Below are 15,753 nucleotides of genomic sequence, written 5' to 3'. Positions count from 1 at the left end.
CTCTTTCTAATAGAAATAAGGGAAACGTCATTACTAATTGTATCAAGAGCATTGAACACAGCACTCGAAAATTTCCTATTATCAAAAAAGTAGACATAATCAATCACTCAATTTATATTCTCAATAACATAGCCTCTTCTTCCCTGTTTAACTCTCCCATTGACCATAATTTGACAAATTTAGAATTAAGTACTAAAAAGTTTATAGAATTACACCCGAATATCATTTTCACTCGCGCAGATAAAGGTAATGTTACAGTAGTATTAGACAAAGATTTTTGCATAAGTAAGGTAACCGAGATGCTTAATGTCACGGATACTTATGAAATAATAAAAAGAGATTGCAAAAAACTAATAACATCGTTGAGAAGTGTGCTTGTCAATTGGAAAAATTTAAACTATATCGATGCGTCTCAATATAGACATCTACACTGTAGTGATGGAACGTTGCCATTAGCATATGCATTACCAAAAATTCATATAGCAGAATTGCCCATTTAGAATTATTGTCTCATCAATTGGTAGTCCGTTACATAATTTTGCGTCATTTTTGCATCACATATTAATACAATCTTCACCGAAAGCAGAGAGTCATATTAGCAATAGTTTTCAATTGGTTGACCTTCTTGAAGATATCAAAGTGAATAATAATCATAAATTAATATCTTTAAATGTGATTTCACTTTTTACTAACGTTCCAATTGACATTGCTATAGATTGTGTTGGTGACAATTGGAATCACATTTCAAAGAAATGCGTTTTACCTAAAGAAAAATTTTTGAAAGCAATTCGATTAGTTTTAGGTTCAACTTATTTTATGTTCAATAAGATAATTTATAAATAGAATTTCGGCACTCCCATGGGTTCTCCACTTTCGCCTATCATCGCGGACTTGGCCATGCAAAAATTAGAAAAAACAGCACTAAATTTGTTTAACAGTCAAGTTTTATTTTACTACACAGATGTGTGGATGATCTATGTGCCGCAGTTCCGCATGAAAAGATAGATACTTTTGTAGAATGCTTCAATTCTGTTCATATAAGATTACAATTTACTTTAGAAATTGGAGAAGATGTTCTTAACTTTCTCGATGTGAAAATGATGATTAGAAATGAACGACTACATATTAATTGGTATATTATTGGTATAAAAGCCAACTTTTTCGGGCAGATTTATTAACGTCTTCTCAAACCATCCCATTTCATAAAAAAAGAGGCATAATCTTTAATTTAGAGTAGACAGAGCCTTATTACTTTTCTAATAAAGAATATCACGTAAAAAACATAATTTTCATAATTAATACTTTACTTTACAATGATTACCCTCTTAAGTTTATTTTTGACAATATTAATAACAGAATTGAAAGCATTAATAAGAGGAAGTTTATAACACGGAATGACAAGAATGACGATAAAGTTTCGAAGAATGATATATCTTGGTTCGTGATGCCTTTCATTCCTGGTCATACAGACAAATTCAAACAGATCGATAACAAAAATATTAAAGTAGCTTTCCATAGTACCAATAAATTGAACAAATTTATTAAAGTTCAAAAGGATCGTCGTTTACAATCGTTCAGATTCAACGTTGTTTACAAGATTTGTTGCATAGATTGTGATGCAACCTATGTTGGACAAACGGGTAGGCAACTAAAAACAAGAATTACAGAACATCGCAATCATATTAATTGGAACACAACCACCCGTTCTGTAATAACTGATCATAGGTTGCAGATACAACATGAATTTGATTGGGACAATGTTAAAATTTTGGACGAAGAATCATGCTATAATAAACGACTCATCTCTGAAATGATGAACATTAAAAAACAGCACAATGGTCTAAATCTCCAAACTGATACAGAAGGTTTTAACAAGGCATATATACCTATTATAAACAAAGTCTGACTTTGTAACTTATCGATCTTCCGAGAATTAAAATCAGTAGTGTTCGTGTGAAGTCTTATGGATAACATATTCTTGGTTCAGTCTCCTGATGTTTTATAATTCAATTTTTTACCTTTTGGACTGTGAATAAATTTTATTTCACTTGCAATGTATTTATTCTAAGACTCAATTTATCTACGAAATTTTATATAAGTTAACTGATGATATCTACGAATTTTATACGCTTTGACTTATGTTACCTGCGTGTAAATGTTTCCTTCATAAATGAGATGTTCGTTGGTGTACGGTAAGTGTGTTAAAGAGATATAATTTTTAACGATTTTCCTTCTATCATTACAAACAACATTAAATTATAACATATGTAATATCTAGAACGTTCAAACATTCGATTTGTTAATCGATTGAGAAGGATGTTTCGTTCTCCTGGAAGGCACTCATCAAACTCTCAATGTTACCATGTACCATCGTAAATTATCGACTAAATAATGGATATCCTAAAGAATTGCGTAAATTTTGTTAAGTAGCATTTGAAGAAGGCTTAATAAAAAGCCAAAACATGTAATGTTTTTCAATTCTTATTAAATCTTATTTGTATAATATTTATTATGTGACATCTATATTTTTTAACACGTTGACTCTTATACGTCCTTTTTGATGTTTACTTGAATTTTAAAATACTTTATTTAACTTATAAAATACTTTTTATTAAATATTTTGATACTACATAGCGGTATACTATATATATGTAGTAATTAGGAAATTAGATACACAGTAATTAGAAAAATATTTCAAAAGAATTTTGAACGTACTGTATACAGAAATTTGAGGTCAGATAATATTAAGAATATTAGTTCAACATTATCTACTTTTCAAGTAAATTATGTATGAAAAGTTGTCATTTAAAGATAGCAAACCAGTAAAACTTTAAATAAGATTTGTCGATTTGATATCTTTAATGAGAACTCTTCATGCATAATATATTTGGAAAGTACGTAATGTTGAATTAATATTAACATTATTATTATCAATCTTCTTTTCTATACATAGTATGTTTAAATTTTTTTTAGATGCAGTTACATCAACTCATGAGGGTAGATTTGAGATTTTCATTAAAAAAATGTTGTTATGTCTTAAACATCAGTGCGAAAAACATGAATGCATCTTACTTCAACATAAAATTATAAAAAATAAAGAATTTTATCAAAATTATCATCTTACCGTAATTTTACCATAGTAATCGTCATATGTATTTAATGGTAACATCTCTAATCGTATGAGATGATAAATATATCCTATTGTTTTCCCTGCTCAATAAATCGCAATCACAATTAGCGAAACATATTATCTTTTTTTTTTGTAATTCGCGTGTTCTTTCTCCGGCTTACATAATAGTAATAATTTCATTACTCAGCTTCTTCGCGAAGCACTATTGAACCTCGAAGAGCCTATAGTAGCAAGACCGAATACGTATTCAATGGTAAAGCGAATATACGTTCACGTGCGAGTAACGTATCTTTTGATGGACCGAATCTCTATGTTGTACTTAGCGGGTTTCATAATCCTGATTTACCAGCGGAATTGTTAAGCGTCGGAGTTCCTTTGACCTGTATATTAGAGATTAAGCTTCCCGGCGAGAAATACATTGGGCATCGCAAAACGAAAGGAAATGATATCCGAGCTAAAACGCCTTTCTTTGAAGATCATCATATCAACGAAATCAAGTTAGTCGAATTTTGGAGAGTTACGCACAAACGATTCGCTAATCTATCGGCTTATCCAATGTATTCCAACATAACTATTCTTACTATCGATCTACCAGTCTACCCGGAAACAGTTAACGCTATCGAGAAGGAGTCTTTGAGGCGAGACATATACGATAGAATACTTTTCACTTTTTATCATTTGTACGAACTTTACCGACAGCATGCAAAGTATCTTAAAAATATGAAGCTGGAGAAAAGAATTTTTGATAAAAGAGATGAGGTAGTAGATACTAAGATTTACGATGATATATTGAAGAACATACCTAACGAATATATTGGTGCTCCATTGATATTGAGTGCGATACTTCTTCAGGTTGAACACAATCTTGCGACCTCGTCCGATGGGTGTTTTCTTGCCGATCACGATACAGGATTTAGCGATGCCGATACAAGACACGAGAATACATCAACGACAGCTGAGCGGAGCCCTACGTTCAATATGCTGGCTAAGCTGAAACTACTTGATCTTGAGTACGAGCTTATCGATGAATACGATACCAGTGCTGACAGTGCCAGCCAATCGTTGCAGTCTTCTGATCTTGATGTTATACCGTACGGAGACACTTTGAACGTGATCATCCGTCACTTCCACGATCGTAGAGCTACTCATCTGGACAACGCGGTTCTACGAGTTCTATGGGATCCGAGAATAATTAATATTTGGCTGAATCATGAAGTACCGACGAGGTCAAAATCCGATATGTATTTCTGTCACTTGGACAATATCGCGCGTGCATTTAATCAAGAGCAAAAGATCAGTCGCGAGGAAGTTGTACACTACTTATATTTCTTGATGTTTGACGACCTGATCTTTTCCGGCAGCAGTCGCGAAGCAAGAGCGCAATTGGTGCAACAGCCAAGAGATGAATTGTCAGAATTAAAACACATGAGATCAACGATAAAAAGAGCATGCAGCGTGCCAAATTTTACATCACCTCCAACCACTGCGTCCGGACTACGTCGTTGTAAAAGCGACATCGAGATTGATTATTGTAAGCCGGTAGTTGCATTCACCGAATGCTCGCTTTTGTTCACGCTAACAGACGCTAGAGAGACATTGCTTCCGGGATATTTGTGCAAGAATGTCTTCAAGAAGAGAAGTTACCAAAGACCAAGTCTCGAAGAATACGAAGACGTTGAGTTACTCTCGAGCCGGGTTTTTCTTCAGGTCGTCCACGAATGTTTCCAAAGTTTCGATCGTTTCGTGGCTAGATACTTCAAGCCGACGGATTCGCTGCTGCTTTACTTTAGCAACAACGACGCGGTGAATAATGTGTCCGAGGAAAGGTGCTTGTCAAGTATATGTACGCCCATCGGACTCCATGAATTCTGTGAATATATATCGCGGAGAAAGAAGAGAATTGGATAAAACGAGAGCAGGAGACGCGCCAATCGCGTAGGATGGACTTGACAGGAAGATTTATGAAGAATTCCATCGAGGTGGAAGACGACGCGATCATATTCGACGACGAGTGCTTCATACTTCGGGATTCTTTGAAAGCGTGTCATCTAAAGAAGGGTTTGACTCGCGACGGGTGAAAGAAAATTTTCGAAACGAAGGAATTCGAGAAGGCGGCGGTGGAGAACGTCGACGGAAAGAAAATGACAAGACACAGAAGCAGAACGAGTCGACGGCGGACAACGAAAGCAAATGGGCGGATGGAAGAGTTATGAGTGGAAAAACGTCAATGACAAAGAAAAAATCGGACACAAAGATAGATGATGTCGATACGTTCTTTTTGCCGATGAAAAAAATTCTATCGTCTCAATGTTACGAGACGGGCGGATCGTACGACTTCGTTGGATACGATCTTGGAAGTATTCGCGTTCAAGTGATTCATCATAGCAAAAAGTTTCTTTTGGATGCCGATACATCGGTGCGGATTGAACTCGAGGACTGGCTTCACGGAGACCGCAATTTACGCATCGCTGTTACTCTGCTAAACTGCACGATTGTCTGGCAGAGTTAGCCCCCGTCACTCAACAGGCATATTTCACTTAACTACAAAAACGGAATTGTGTTAGGTTTCTACCGGAATAGAAGAGAACTATTTTATAAATGTTTAATAGCTCTAAAGCGAGAGGTAATTAGTACCTCTCGCTTTAGAGCTATTAAACATTTATAAAATAATGGTATAGTCAGAAAATAAATATCCAGTAAACATTAATTAAAAGTAATATAATACTAATGTATTATTATAATTTCACACTCAATAATGTAGAGGAAAGTCGCCGATACTGATAGGTCTCCTAAAGTGACACCCTCTTATTTTTCTACAAATTCGAATTCTACAAATGCGAAAATAAAATTCTTACGATTTTCTTTTGCAAATTGTGAGGTTTAAATAATAGTGACTATATTATTGATAATATTACGTCATTTTAAATACTTGTAGTTTCCGAAATAAGTTTTATTTATATTATTTTTTCTCTTAGTCTTTTCATAATACGATTTTTAATTTAAAAATGAGGTGCAGCGTAAACCAACACACCTGTCCGTAAAACAGACCATGGCTAACTTAATCTTTATAATGTTGCTTTATAGTGTCAAATAAGTCTATTGGAGCTGAAGGCAATCGTGCATATATGGAACAACTCTAGAAAAACTGTCGCGTTACATATTTGCATCTTGCAGAACAGCATAAAGTAAATATGCATATAATTCAATAAAAATGTTTTATAACGAAGTAAAATGATTCTGAAAAATTTTATATACATTCACTTATAGGTACTTTATACAGATAATTCCTGTAAAAGAAAAAGAATAAGAATACGTAGCATTACTGCCTACTGTGTCAGTTTTGGAGCCCATTTTGTCAGATGCTCATTTTTGCATAACTTACGAAAAACTTAATTATTACAAAATTGCAAACAGTATTATAAAAATTGCTTATACTATCTGATAGAAGATACTTTTTACTTTGTATTTATGTTTTTGAAGTCGTATTTTTACTTTTTATTTGAGAAATATTATCTATAAAAACAAAGTATGTCGGTATCGGTGACCTTCCTCTAATTATCTTGTAATACATGTGTTATATTACAATTACTTTGAGTGAAATTATGACACTGATGTTATGTTACTTTTAGTTGGTGTTTACCAGGTATGATTCTCATGCAATGGCAGACAGTAAAAAAAAGACGTCTTTATTATTCGAATAATTCTTTTACGTTCCGTAGTTGAAAATTCATCCGATTTCCATTGGCAAAATTTTACTTTCGACTTTCGTGCTTCATGGCCTTCGGGATTATTGATAAAACCAACCATCGGGGACGGCACCAAAAATCCATTTTACATTCGACAATCGTACGTTTCGAAACGTCCCGGGTGCGCAGGTGCAGTCCGTGAAGTCTGTCGGAACTTCCTCAGAAACGGTACCGTCTTAAAGTATCTGGCCGACAATACTGTCATCATCTTCCGCTCGAATGGCGTCATCGTGACTTGCATGGACTTCGACAAGCCGCAATCGCGCGATGAATCCATCCACGAAACGGACCCAAAAAGTATACAAGAACGCAGGTCAACTACGAAGAGAACAAGAATTTTTCAGTTAAATTGAGGATTCTTCTACAGCAGAATTTAGGATCAGAAAGGGCAACTCGAGGCAATCGGTGGCGGCCAAGCATAGCGGTAAAGTCATAAATTCCACGGAGACGCGTTTCAACGGATCGATGCTGGACGCGCAACCGTCGAAACATATACCATCAGTAAGAGAATTCGTGACTGTTAAGTTTCGTTTTAATTGGGACGCAAAAATAACTTGAACGATTTGATAGTTGAGATTTTAAAGATAAGTTTAATTTCGTACAATTACATCGTTTTTCCCTAAAAATTACAATTTAATTGTATGTAAAGTATAAATCCAATAGTTTTCAACATATAAAAAGAGTGATAAAGTGACACACTATTTTTTATATTTCAATATAGTTACCTTTTATTTTTATTACAATTTTTTATATACATATCGTTGAATTAATTTTTTTATACCGCTAAAAATATTCAGAATTTTATTCTTAAAATGTTTTATAACCCTATAGAGATCATTCTTCATTTTTCTAAAATCCGATCTGCGTGGAAAAAATTTGCCAGAAAAAGTAATCTCCGCAGTGTTAAATCACTTTAAGTAGAAAAATTTAGAATATTTTTTAATGGTATAAAAAAATTAATTTATCGTTCTAAAAAATATATTGTGAAATAAAGGACGACTATATTGAAAAATAAAAATAGTTTTATTGTATAATTTTTTAAATATTTTTTGGCTATATAAAAATGTTTGGGAAATTTACTATATAAATCAAGTTGAAGGTATATGTAGAACTTTGAGTTTGTTACGATAAACAGTATTTAATGTTTGTCACCTTTAAACATTTTGTCTTAGAGCAAGGGAGACGATTCATTGATAACAGGAGCATTTGCCGTAGGTGAAGTGTTACGATACTCGGTAGTGAATTACGATGGTAGATGCTACGAGGTGCTGAATGATCTGGTCGTAAGTGAACACGATCGATTTCTCGTTAGGACAACGTTGGATTACGAGGTCAACGAGGTATTCACACATCGTGCCGACGGTACTGATACATTGCTACATTCAAATGGGGAATTAGTTGTTACATTTCCCGGTACACAAATAAGTATAATATGTTAAGAAATATGTTTATTTGATGTTCTTTATTATCAAATATCATTTGCCTTCGATATTTTTTCATCAAATGGTACATGCATTATTACTGGTTACACAATAGAGGAACAGCCAGTAATTTGCGAATGGACGTAAAATGAATTGTAATACTTCGGAATTATGAAAACATTTGAAAGTTCGTCCATGCCATACACCGAATGCCGAGAGAAACATACAAGGATATCGATCGTGGACGGTCTCGATCTTGTTGATTTTCCGCATGGAGCACAAAGACTATGCCACCGTGTCCTATGATCAGTCAGTAGTTAGTTGTACTTTATTGATGCCTGACAACCTCCACATTAATATACTGAGAAGAGGTCATTACGAAGTTTCAATGCAAGACCAAGTTAATCTGAAGGTAAAAAAATCGCGGTACGCATACTCACAATCAGTAACATAAATGTAATACATAGACATAATACAAGAGCTTACAGTAACATTGCTGCAACGTTTGCAGTAACGTTTTCTAGTATTGTTGGAATATTACAATGTTGGAATATTACAATGTTGCTGCAATATTATTAACCTTGAATGATTTGTATTATATGAAAAATAAATATAGATAGTGCATACTTTGATTTTAATTTTTATGTTTCGTTAGAAAGATTTGAATCATATCAGCGTCTGCGATTCACTTGATGCTACAAATTTTTTGAAGCATTCTTTGATTGGCCAATTAGTGAAATTTTTTCTTCTAATTGGTCAATCAAATACTTCGAAGTATTTGTAGTGCTAAATAGACCGCACCCAGCATCTCTCTTGAATCCAAGAATTTAAAAAGAGGAAAATATAATTCAAGCTATCTCACTCTTTCTAAATCGATAACAACGACTTCATATAGGAATTCTATTCTTATTACGTCTATGATATAATATTGATTATATAACTGTAATGTGCTTTTGTTGATTGATTCAGCTATAAAATTACACTGTACGAATATAACGTCTTCCCGTTATATTTTTATTATACATGTTTCAACATTAATAATCCTCTTTATTAAAGAAAATTTCATTAATCATTTCAGATTTTCAACAATGACGCGGTGTTCTGGAAGATATGTGCTACTTGCGGCGGTAGATCGATGTCGACTTACCATATAAGGTTTGGGAATCCGGAGCTGATTCCCAAACGATTCTCACGACTGTTGGTATTCTTGGGGATATGCTTGAGGTTAAAAGTGATGGTACCACGCGTTATCATCGAAACGAGGACCATCAAAAGGGTCGCGAATGCAACGACGACGGTCTTGAATACGGCGAAGAAAAAAGAAACAGCGAAGAAAAAGGCGCCAACTTGGAGGCAAGGATCTATTGCAAACATGAACGTTATTGCGAAATGCTCAAGTTTCCAGCGAGAAGTCAATACAGAATTTTCGCGATGAATCGCGATCTGACAGCTTGTGAGTACCTTCATCGATCGGTTAGACGCGAGCAAGAACTGGCAGCCGTCTTTGGCGACGAGATGAGTACGATCCAGTATCCAATTTCACGTCGACCGGAACTTCGTCGCTTGATTATATTTGTGCCAGTAGAACCGGAATTGGGATCAAAGGAAATGTTCTATAAATACCGGGCTAGATAATTGATAATATTACATTTCTTTATTAATATATTATTATTGGCATTAATTGAATTTCGTAATCTTTTGCGTAATTTGAAAAATAATAATAAATAAGAGGATAAACTATATACATACATATATATATATATATATAATAATTAAACATGTATTTTATTTTTATATTAATTTATTTTATTTTATTTTATTTTATTTTATTTAATGTTATAATTTTAATTATTTATGTAGTAGTAATAACGTTTATTTGCTTAACTTTCTCATCATGAAAAAGTAACTTTAATATCAACTCCAAGATAATAAGAGAACTGGTAAATATCTTATAACAAAACCGTGTGCAGGTTACATCTGACAAACGGACGGATTACGATAGAATTGAATTACCGCGAAGCACTTATTCATTCCCGTACAACTGGTTGTTCCCCTTTGGCAAAAAAGTAGTTTCTGAAAGAACTCGGAACGAAGTTTTAGCAAAGCGAAATGAGCAGTCGCTGCCGAAGTTATTGCGAGTGCGCGTCTTCTTCGGCATTAAAGGGGCAGACAGAAGCGTCCTGATCGATATGCAGAGAGCTATGGGACGCTATTGGATATCTGTAAGTAAAGAAAATTTAATAACGCAAGTTCGTTAAAGGTGTTCTCGCTTGTGCTTTCACGTATGTTTATTTATAATAAACATAAAAGTTTTCAGAATTTAAACAAATTCCATTTCTAATGTAAACAATAAAGAGCATACAGCCACAACGCTTGATGTAATTTGCTTAAAACATGTATTTAATATAAAATCAGTAAACGTTTCGGGGTCAATATTTGACCATCTTCAGTACATTAAGAATATAAAGTTACACATATATAAAAACTTTTTATCTGATAAAATAAAATAAAAATTTTCTCTTGATACCAAAAATTGCGCGTTCGCAAATTTAATGAAAATTACAATATATAATAATACGAATTCGAACAAGTAGATTTCCAACGCAGAAATTGTGAAGTTGCAAAGAACTCAAGAGTCAGGATGTTATAAATAAAAAATATATTCACGTCAAATACGTGATTACCAGATGCTATCCAAGTATTATTGAAAAACCAAAAAAAAAAAACCAAAAATACCGAGATATTAAGATTTATATGTCAATTAATTTCGAACGTATTCTCATTATGTCATTAATAATTTTCGAAATGCTCACCACGTATTAGTTGATAGGGTCATAATATCTTGGTCAACAATAATTATTTCACGTTTAGACAAGGTTAATATTTATAACTAAAATCTATTTGTTTGGAATTTTGTGAAGAGATAAATCTGCGACTTTTCGGAAGAATATTTATCAACATATTAATTGACATATAAATCTTAAATCTCGGTTTTTTTGGTTTTTTCTTTTTTTGGTTTTTCAATAATACTTGGATAGCATTTGGTAATCACGTATTTGACGAGAATATATTTTTTATTTATAACATTCTGACTCTGAGTTCTTTGCAACTTCACAATTTCTGCGTTGGAAATCTATTTGTTCGAATTCGTATTATTGTATATTGTAATTTTCATTAAATTTGTGAACGCGGCGATTTTTGGTATCAAGAGAAAATTTTTATTTTATTTTATCAAATAAAAATTTTTTATGTGTAACTTTTCTATGTGTAACTTTATATTCTTAATGTACTGAAGATGGTCAAATATTGACCCCGAAACGTTTACTGATTTTATATTAAATACATGTTTTAAGCAAATTACATGAAGCGTTGTGGCTGTATGCTCTTTATTGTTTATATTTGTTATTTTTAAGCCACTTAACTATCTTTATTTATTTTAAATTCCATTTCTTTTTGCGATTCAGATAATTGATTTTTGTATGACGAGAGAGAGAGAGGAGGGGGAAATATTATGCGAAATTGCTCGTTTTCTCCGATTACATTTCTTCCAGGACTTTTCCTTCCACCCAGGTGTTACGTGATGGTGACAAATGTCGGCTATTTTACGCGACTGAAAGCAGTCAACCCTGCGAAGTTGAAAATGATTACGGGAGTTTAGAGGACGGCCTACGAAAACTGGCTGTAGGCGTTAAGAGAAGCATCGACGTCGAGACGTACGTCAGAAGCCTTCAGGGTAAGCTCATTAAAACGAGCACGAAAGCTCTTCGGCAGTCGAGCCGTCTTGTGGAGTTACTTCGTCAAAGAGGCTCCATGAAGAAGGTATATGAATGGTATAAACAGTGCATGAGGAAACGAATTATTGTGCCTTTGGAAATATTGCTGACTTGCGTTATTTCTTAATGAAAAACCATGTCGACGAGCTAATATCGAGGAAAAGTTACTCGTGTGTGTCGCGAGAAAAAGAAGACAAACTTATCGACAGAAATAAAGAAAATTGTTGATCTTTCTGTTGAAATGTAATACGGAATAAAGTTTCTTTTTGATTAGATTTAGCTGCTTCTTTTTGCAAAAATATTTGCTTCCTCGATGTAACAAAGGTTTTGTAGTAATTTGTATATTTCTTTTTAGTTCATTGATTTTTATTATACTTACAGATGAAATGACATGAAAATTCTTACTCTCTTTTTCTTTAAATTCCATTCTTTTCGTCTTTTCTTCTTTTATAACAACGGTAAAGATTTGTAAGTATCGTAACATCTCGAGAGTCGCTGCACTCGCCCTTTATTCGAGTTTTTACCACCTGGTGATTTTGACGCGCGTGGCCTGAATACCAAAAACGTCAAAGTAGAAGCCAGTGCCGTAAAGGAGCGACAGCCGCCACAGTACCATATGCTTCGCGCATTACAAAGAGTCGTAAAAATATGACACGCATTTTATCCTTTCGTCACATTCGCCTCCTTGGAAGTGCAAATAAATGGTGTCTAATTGTCATATCTTTTAAATTTATTCAGTAATTTATTCTCATCGAAAAAGCTCTGATAACTGAACGAAAACTAATTTATTCTATCATTATTTTTAGCAGAATAATTTGTAATTTTAGCAAAAAAATTAACATCTTAACAAATCACTTCGCTGCCCACATAATAATTGATAGATTTTGCTATGGTAATATAAAATCTATTATCTCAACAAAATTATTTTTTTTACATGATAATTATCGGATAAATTTTTAATTCGAAAAGAAAGGGACAAGATCGATCTAATAACACAATAACTCAATACATCAATCTACAATTTGTATCGCCAATACAATTTCGCGCGCTCTCTTTTTGGTTGTGTTATCCAATGGACACCAAGCCCTATATCTTCTCGTGTAACACGCATGTGGCTTCTGATACCGGCCATATATCTATCGAGGGATTCTTTGTAAAAACGCGATATAGCTCGCCGAGGTCGATCTTTTTCCTTTGTCGGAGTCTGTCGGTTTCGTTCGAGAATAGGAACTCGCGACGATACTCCGTATTTCCGACTGGCCGTGGGGACGCGCGTAAAATATTTCGCTCACGTACTTTTAACCTATATCATTTTCCCTTCCGAACGTTATACGACGCAATAGGAAAAAAAAATGAAAAAAAAAACTCTCTTGATGTGTGAGCTATATTATAGGTTTTTCTTCGCATGTACTGATCCCACAGGGTCGCCCTTCCATTCAACAGTGACATTCGCACACGTAGTCGTCATTTATGTTACAACTTATTGTCACAGTCACAATATTATCTTGTTTCTTATGTTGTCTTTAAGCCGGTAAACGTATAAATTAGAGGTTCACGTGTAATATCTGGCGCAGGTTCTATATATATAAATATTAGTAGATAAAAATTACGACGGGGAAATAGTAATAATAAAATCACGAGAAAAAGACACGGTTCCGTCGAAATAGTGCGAGATACAAGTACAGAGGGAAACGATAAAATTCTGACACGCTCTACTTTCATTCTGTCATCATATCGACGCGACGTGTAACGCTAAAATCTCTGTACATATATTTATTCTTTTCGAAGCTGTTTGAGATAGTAAAAAATCTCTTTAGATCTCTCGATGTTCCTGAACAAAAACTAGACGCGCGTATATGCTTGGCTTTTTCGTTCGGCGATGCGGAATCGGACAACGGAGCCGAGAGCGTGCCTGCTTGCTTTCCTATCTCGATTTTATACGATGTTTTGCACCCGGAGTCTCGTGAGTGCTCACGGCGTTTCTGGTTACGACAAAGAGCCACTTTTGAAACGCATCGGCAATTCGCGAAAGAATAATGTCTACCGACTGTTCTAGCGTAGAGATCGGAGCCGAAAGGATAGAACTCGGACTGGGTTCCCCGGGTATTCGCACAAATATATCTATCTACTCTGGATGGGTTTCGTTGGGCCGTGTATACGGACGTTTACGTATCGCGTTATTGGACAAAAGTTGCACCATCGGTTTTAGACGCGACGCGATCTGATATATTGCCGGGAACGGGATTTTTCGTTACGAGAGGGAGAAACTACGAGACGGGTCATTTTTCTCAAACTGCAGCTGGATGTCGTAACACGGAAAGCGCTCTCCCTTTGCCTTGGCACCTTTCTTTTCCTCTCTCTCTCTCTCTCTCTCTCTCTCCCCTCTTCCTTGCCAAGACAACGAAATATATGAACTCTATACGCTTTACGAGCTATCGGATTGGGAATCGGTCTGATCGATGCTTCCAGCACGGTTAAGTGCAATCGGTGTACGTGCGTTTTTATTTCCCTTACAGGTACATTTGTGTCAAATGTACAGTGTTTTACTTTGGTTTATTAAATTTTGAAATAAAGTACGCAGTATTGAATTAAATAAATTTGTACTTTTTTATTATAATTAATTGTATGTTATCGTATATAGCGCGATATTCTATATAAATGCAATTTACAAATGTATTGAAAGTTTTATTTTTGGACATGCATAAAATTACATTGACAACGAAAATATATGGATTATAAAATATAAAAGTTAATTAACGTGCGTGCATTATCAACGTGTTAGCTTTACAAGTGAGTGAGGAAAGTATAACTTCGGTGCATATATATTTCCATATGTAAAACTGTCGAGTCGTTCACACACACACACGCGCGCGCGCGCGCGCGCACACGAACACTCGGCATATTTGTATACATATTTATTTACGTTCGATCAATATCGTTTCATGTTGTTAGTTGTATTTAGTGAGGCTGTGCGTGATACGACATTAAATTTGCGTATAACCCATAAAACATTCATTTGCGAATTTTCATTGTTTCACCCGACGATTCGATATTATTTAAAGCGCAATTTATCAGCTTTACGCTTATTGTTAGGAAATATTGGGAGATATCAATAAAGCCCGTCATAATTTAATCTGGCGCAGGTTCTATATATATTTTAAACTGACAGACTGGAATTAATCTTTCCGCGAATCGTTTTTGTATAAGGGCCACTGTGTCATTTATTAGTCAGCATTTGACCATTATTATAGATTATCATTAAGCATTTAAAAGGCGCACTAGCTGATTTGATCGATTTTGCGTCTTACCTTCAAAATCATTGACATTCTAAATACGAATTCGCTGCACAATAAAAATCAGTGAAGTAAGACATTTCCAATAACTGCGTGTTAAAGCAGACCATTTCAATCTTCAAATTCCAATTCCGACAAGTTTGAAGCAGCTGGGTTTGCGAGACTGAAGCATATTCAAATGTAGTTCTGCTGCATAATAAATGGAAATATTTGGAGTTAATTCGAGTAAAGTAATTAGTGAGTTAATTTGCTTATGAAGACAAGTGCCTCGTCTATATATATAGCTCGTTTTTCACGATGCAACTTGATGCCTAAGCCGATTAATTTTTACTATCCCAGCAAAATAATGGCGCATTGCGGCGAAGCGGTAATTTACTCGTCGCTTGGCAA

The 15,753-nt window shown here is 34.5% G+C and overlaps 2 protein-coding genes across 3 annotated transcripts; both read left to right on the top strand.

The window, feature by feature from the left end:
• Positions 1-6,854: 6,854 nt before the first annotated feature.
• LOC108767582 (uncharacterized) lies at positions 6,855-8,478 on the top strand. Of its 2 annotated transcripts, none has more exons than XM_018517531.1 (4): positions 6,855-7,173; positions 7,247-7,377; positions 8,049-8,289; positions 8,380-8,478. In XM_018517531.1, exons 1-4 carry the CDS (start codon positions 7,116-7,118, stop codon positions 8,442-8,444), a joined length of 495 nt encoding a protein of 164 aa, XP_018373033.1. In that variant the 5' UTR covers positions 6,855-7,115; the 3' UTR covers positions 8,445-8,478. The 2 variants fall into 2 exon arrangements, with proteins under 2 accessions (XP_018373033.1, XP_018373032.1); XM_018517530.1 differs by having other exon boundaries at positions 7,244-7,377.
• A 31-nt stretch (positions 8,479-8,509) lies between these two features.
• On the top strand, positions 8,510-12,315 carry LOC108767575 (uncharacterized). Its single transcript, XM_018517521.1, has 4 exons — positions 8,510-8,709; positions 9,376-9,675; positions 10,268-10,519; positions 11,868-12,315. Exons 1-4 carry the CDS (start codon positions 8,569-8,571, stop codon positions 12,195-12,197), a joined length of 1,023 nt encoding a protein of 340 aa, XP_018373023.1. The 5' UTR covers positions 8,510-8,568; the 3' UTR covers positions 12,198-12,315.
• Positions 12,316-15,753: the final 3,438 nt, after the last annotated feature.

This window comes from Trachymyrmex cornetzi, unplaced genomic scaffold, assembly GCF_001594075.2.
Source record: "Trachymyrmex cornetzi isolate Tcor2-1 unplaced genomic scaffold, Tcor1.1 scaffold694, whole genome shotgun sequence".
Classification (NCBI taxonomy): Eukaryota; Metazoa; Arthropoda; class Insecta; order Hymenoptera; family Formicidae; genus Trachymyrmex; species Trachymyrmex cornetzi.
This window is presented reverse-complemented; position numbering and strand designations above follow the sequence as displayed.

What these genes read in the sequence shown, in the direction of transcription:
- LOC108767582 (XM_018517530.1), top strand. Translation starts at nt 7,116, where the DNA reads ATGGACTTCGACAAGCCGCAATCGCGCGATGAATCCATCCACGAAACG. An exon ending in CCACGAAACGGACCCAAAAA is followed by an intron (nt 7,174 to 7,243) that starts GTATACAAGAAC and finishes ATTCTTCTACAG; the next exon opens with CAGAATTTAGGATCAGAAAG. An exon ending in ATTAGTTGTTACATTTCCCG is followed by an intron (nt 8,290 to 8,379) that starts GTACACAAATAA and finishes TTTTTTCATCAA; the next exon opens with ATGGTACATGCATTATTACT.
- LOC108767575 (XM_018517521.1), top strand. Translation starts at nt 8,569, where the DNA reads ATGGAGCACAAAGACTATGCCACCGTGTCCTATGATCAGTCAGTAGTT. An exon ending in AAGACCAAGTTAATCTGAAG is followed by an intron (nt 8,710 to 9,375) that starts GTAAAAAAATCG and finishes TAATCATTTCAG; the next exon opens with ATTTTCAACAATGACGCGGT. An exon ending in GATCTATTGCAAACATGAAC is followed by an intron (nt 9,676 to 10,267) that starts GTTATTGCGAAA and finishes AACCGTGTGCAG; the next exon opens with GTTACATCTGACAAACGGAC.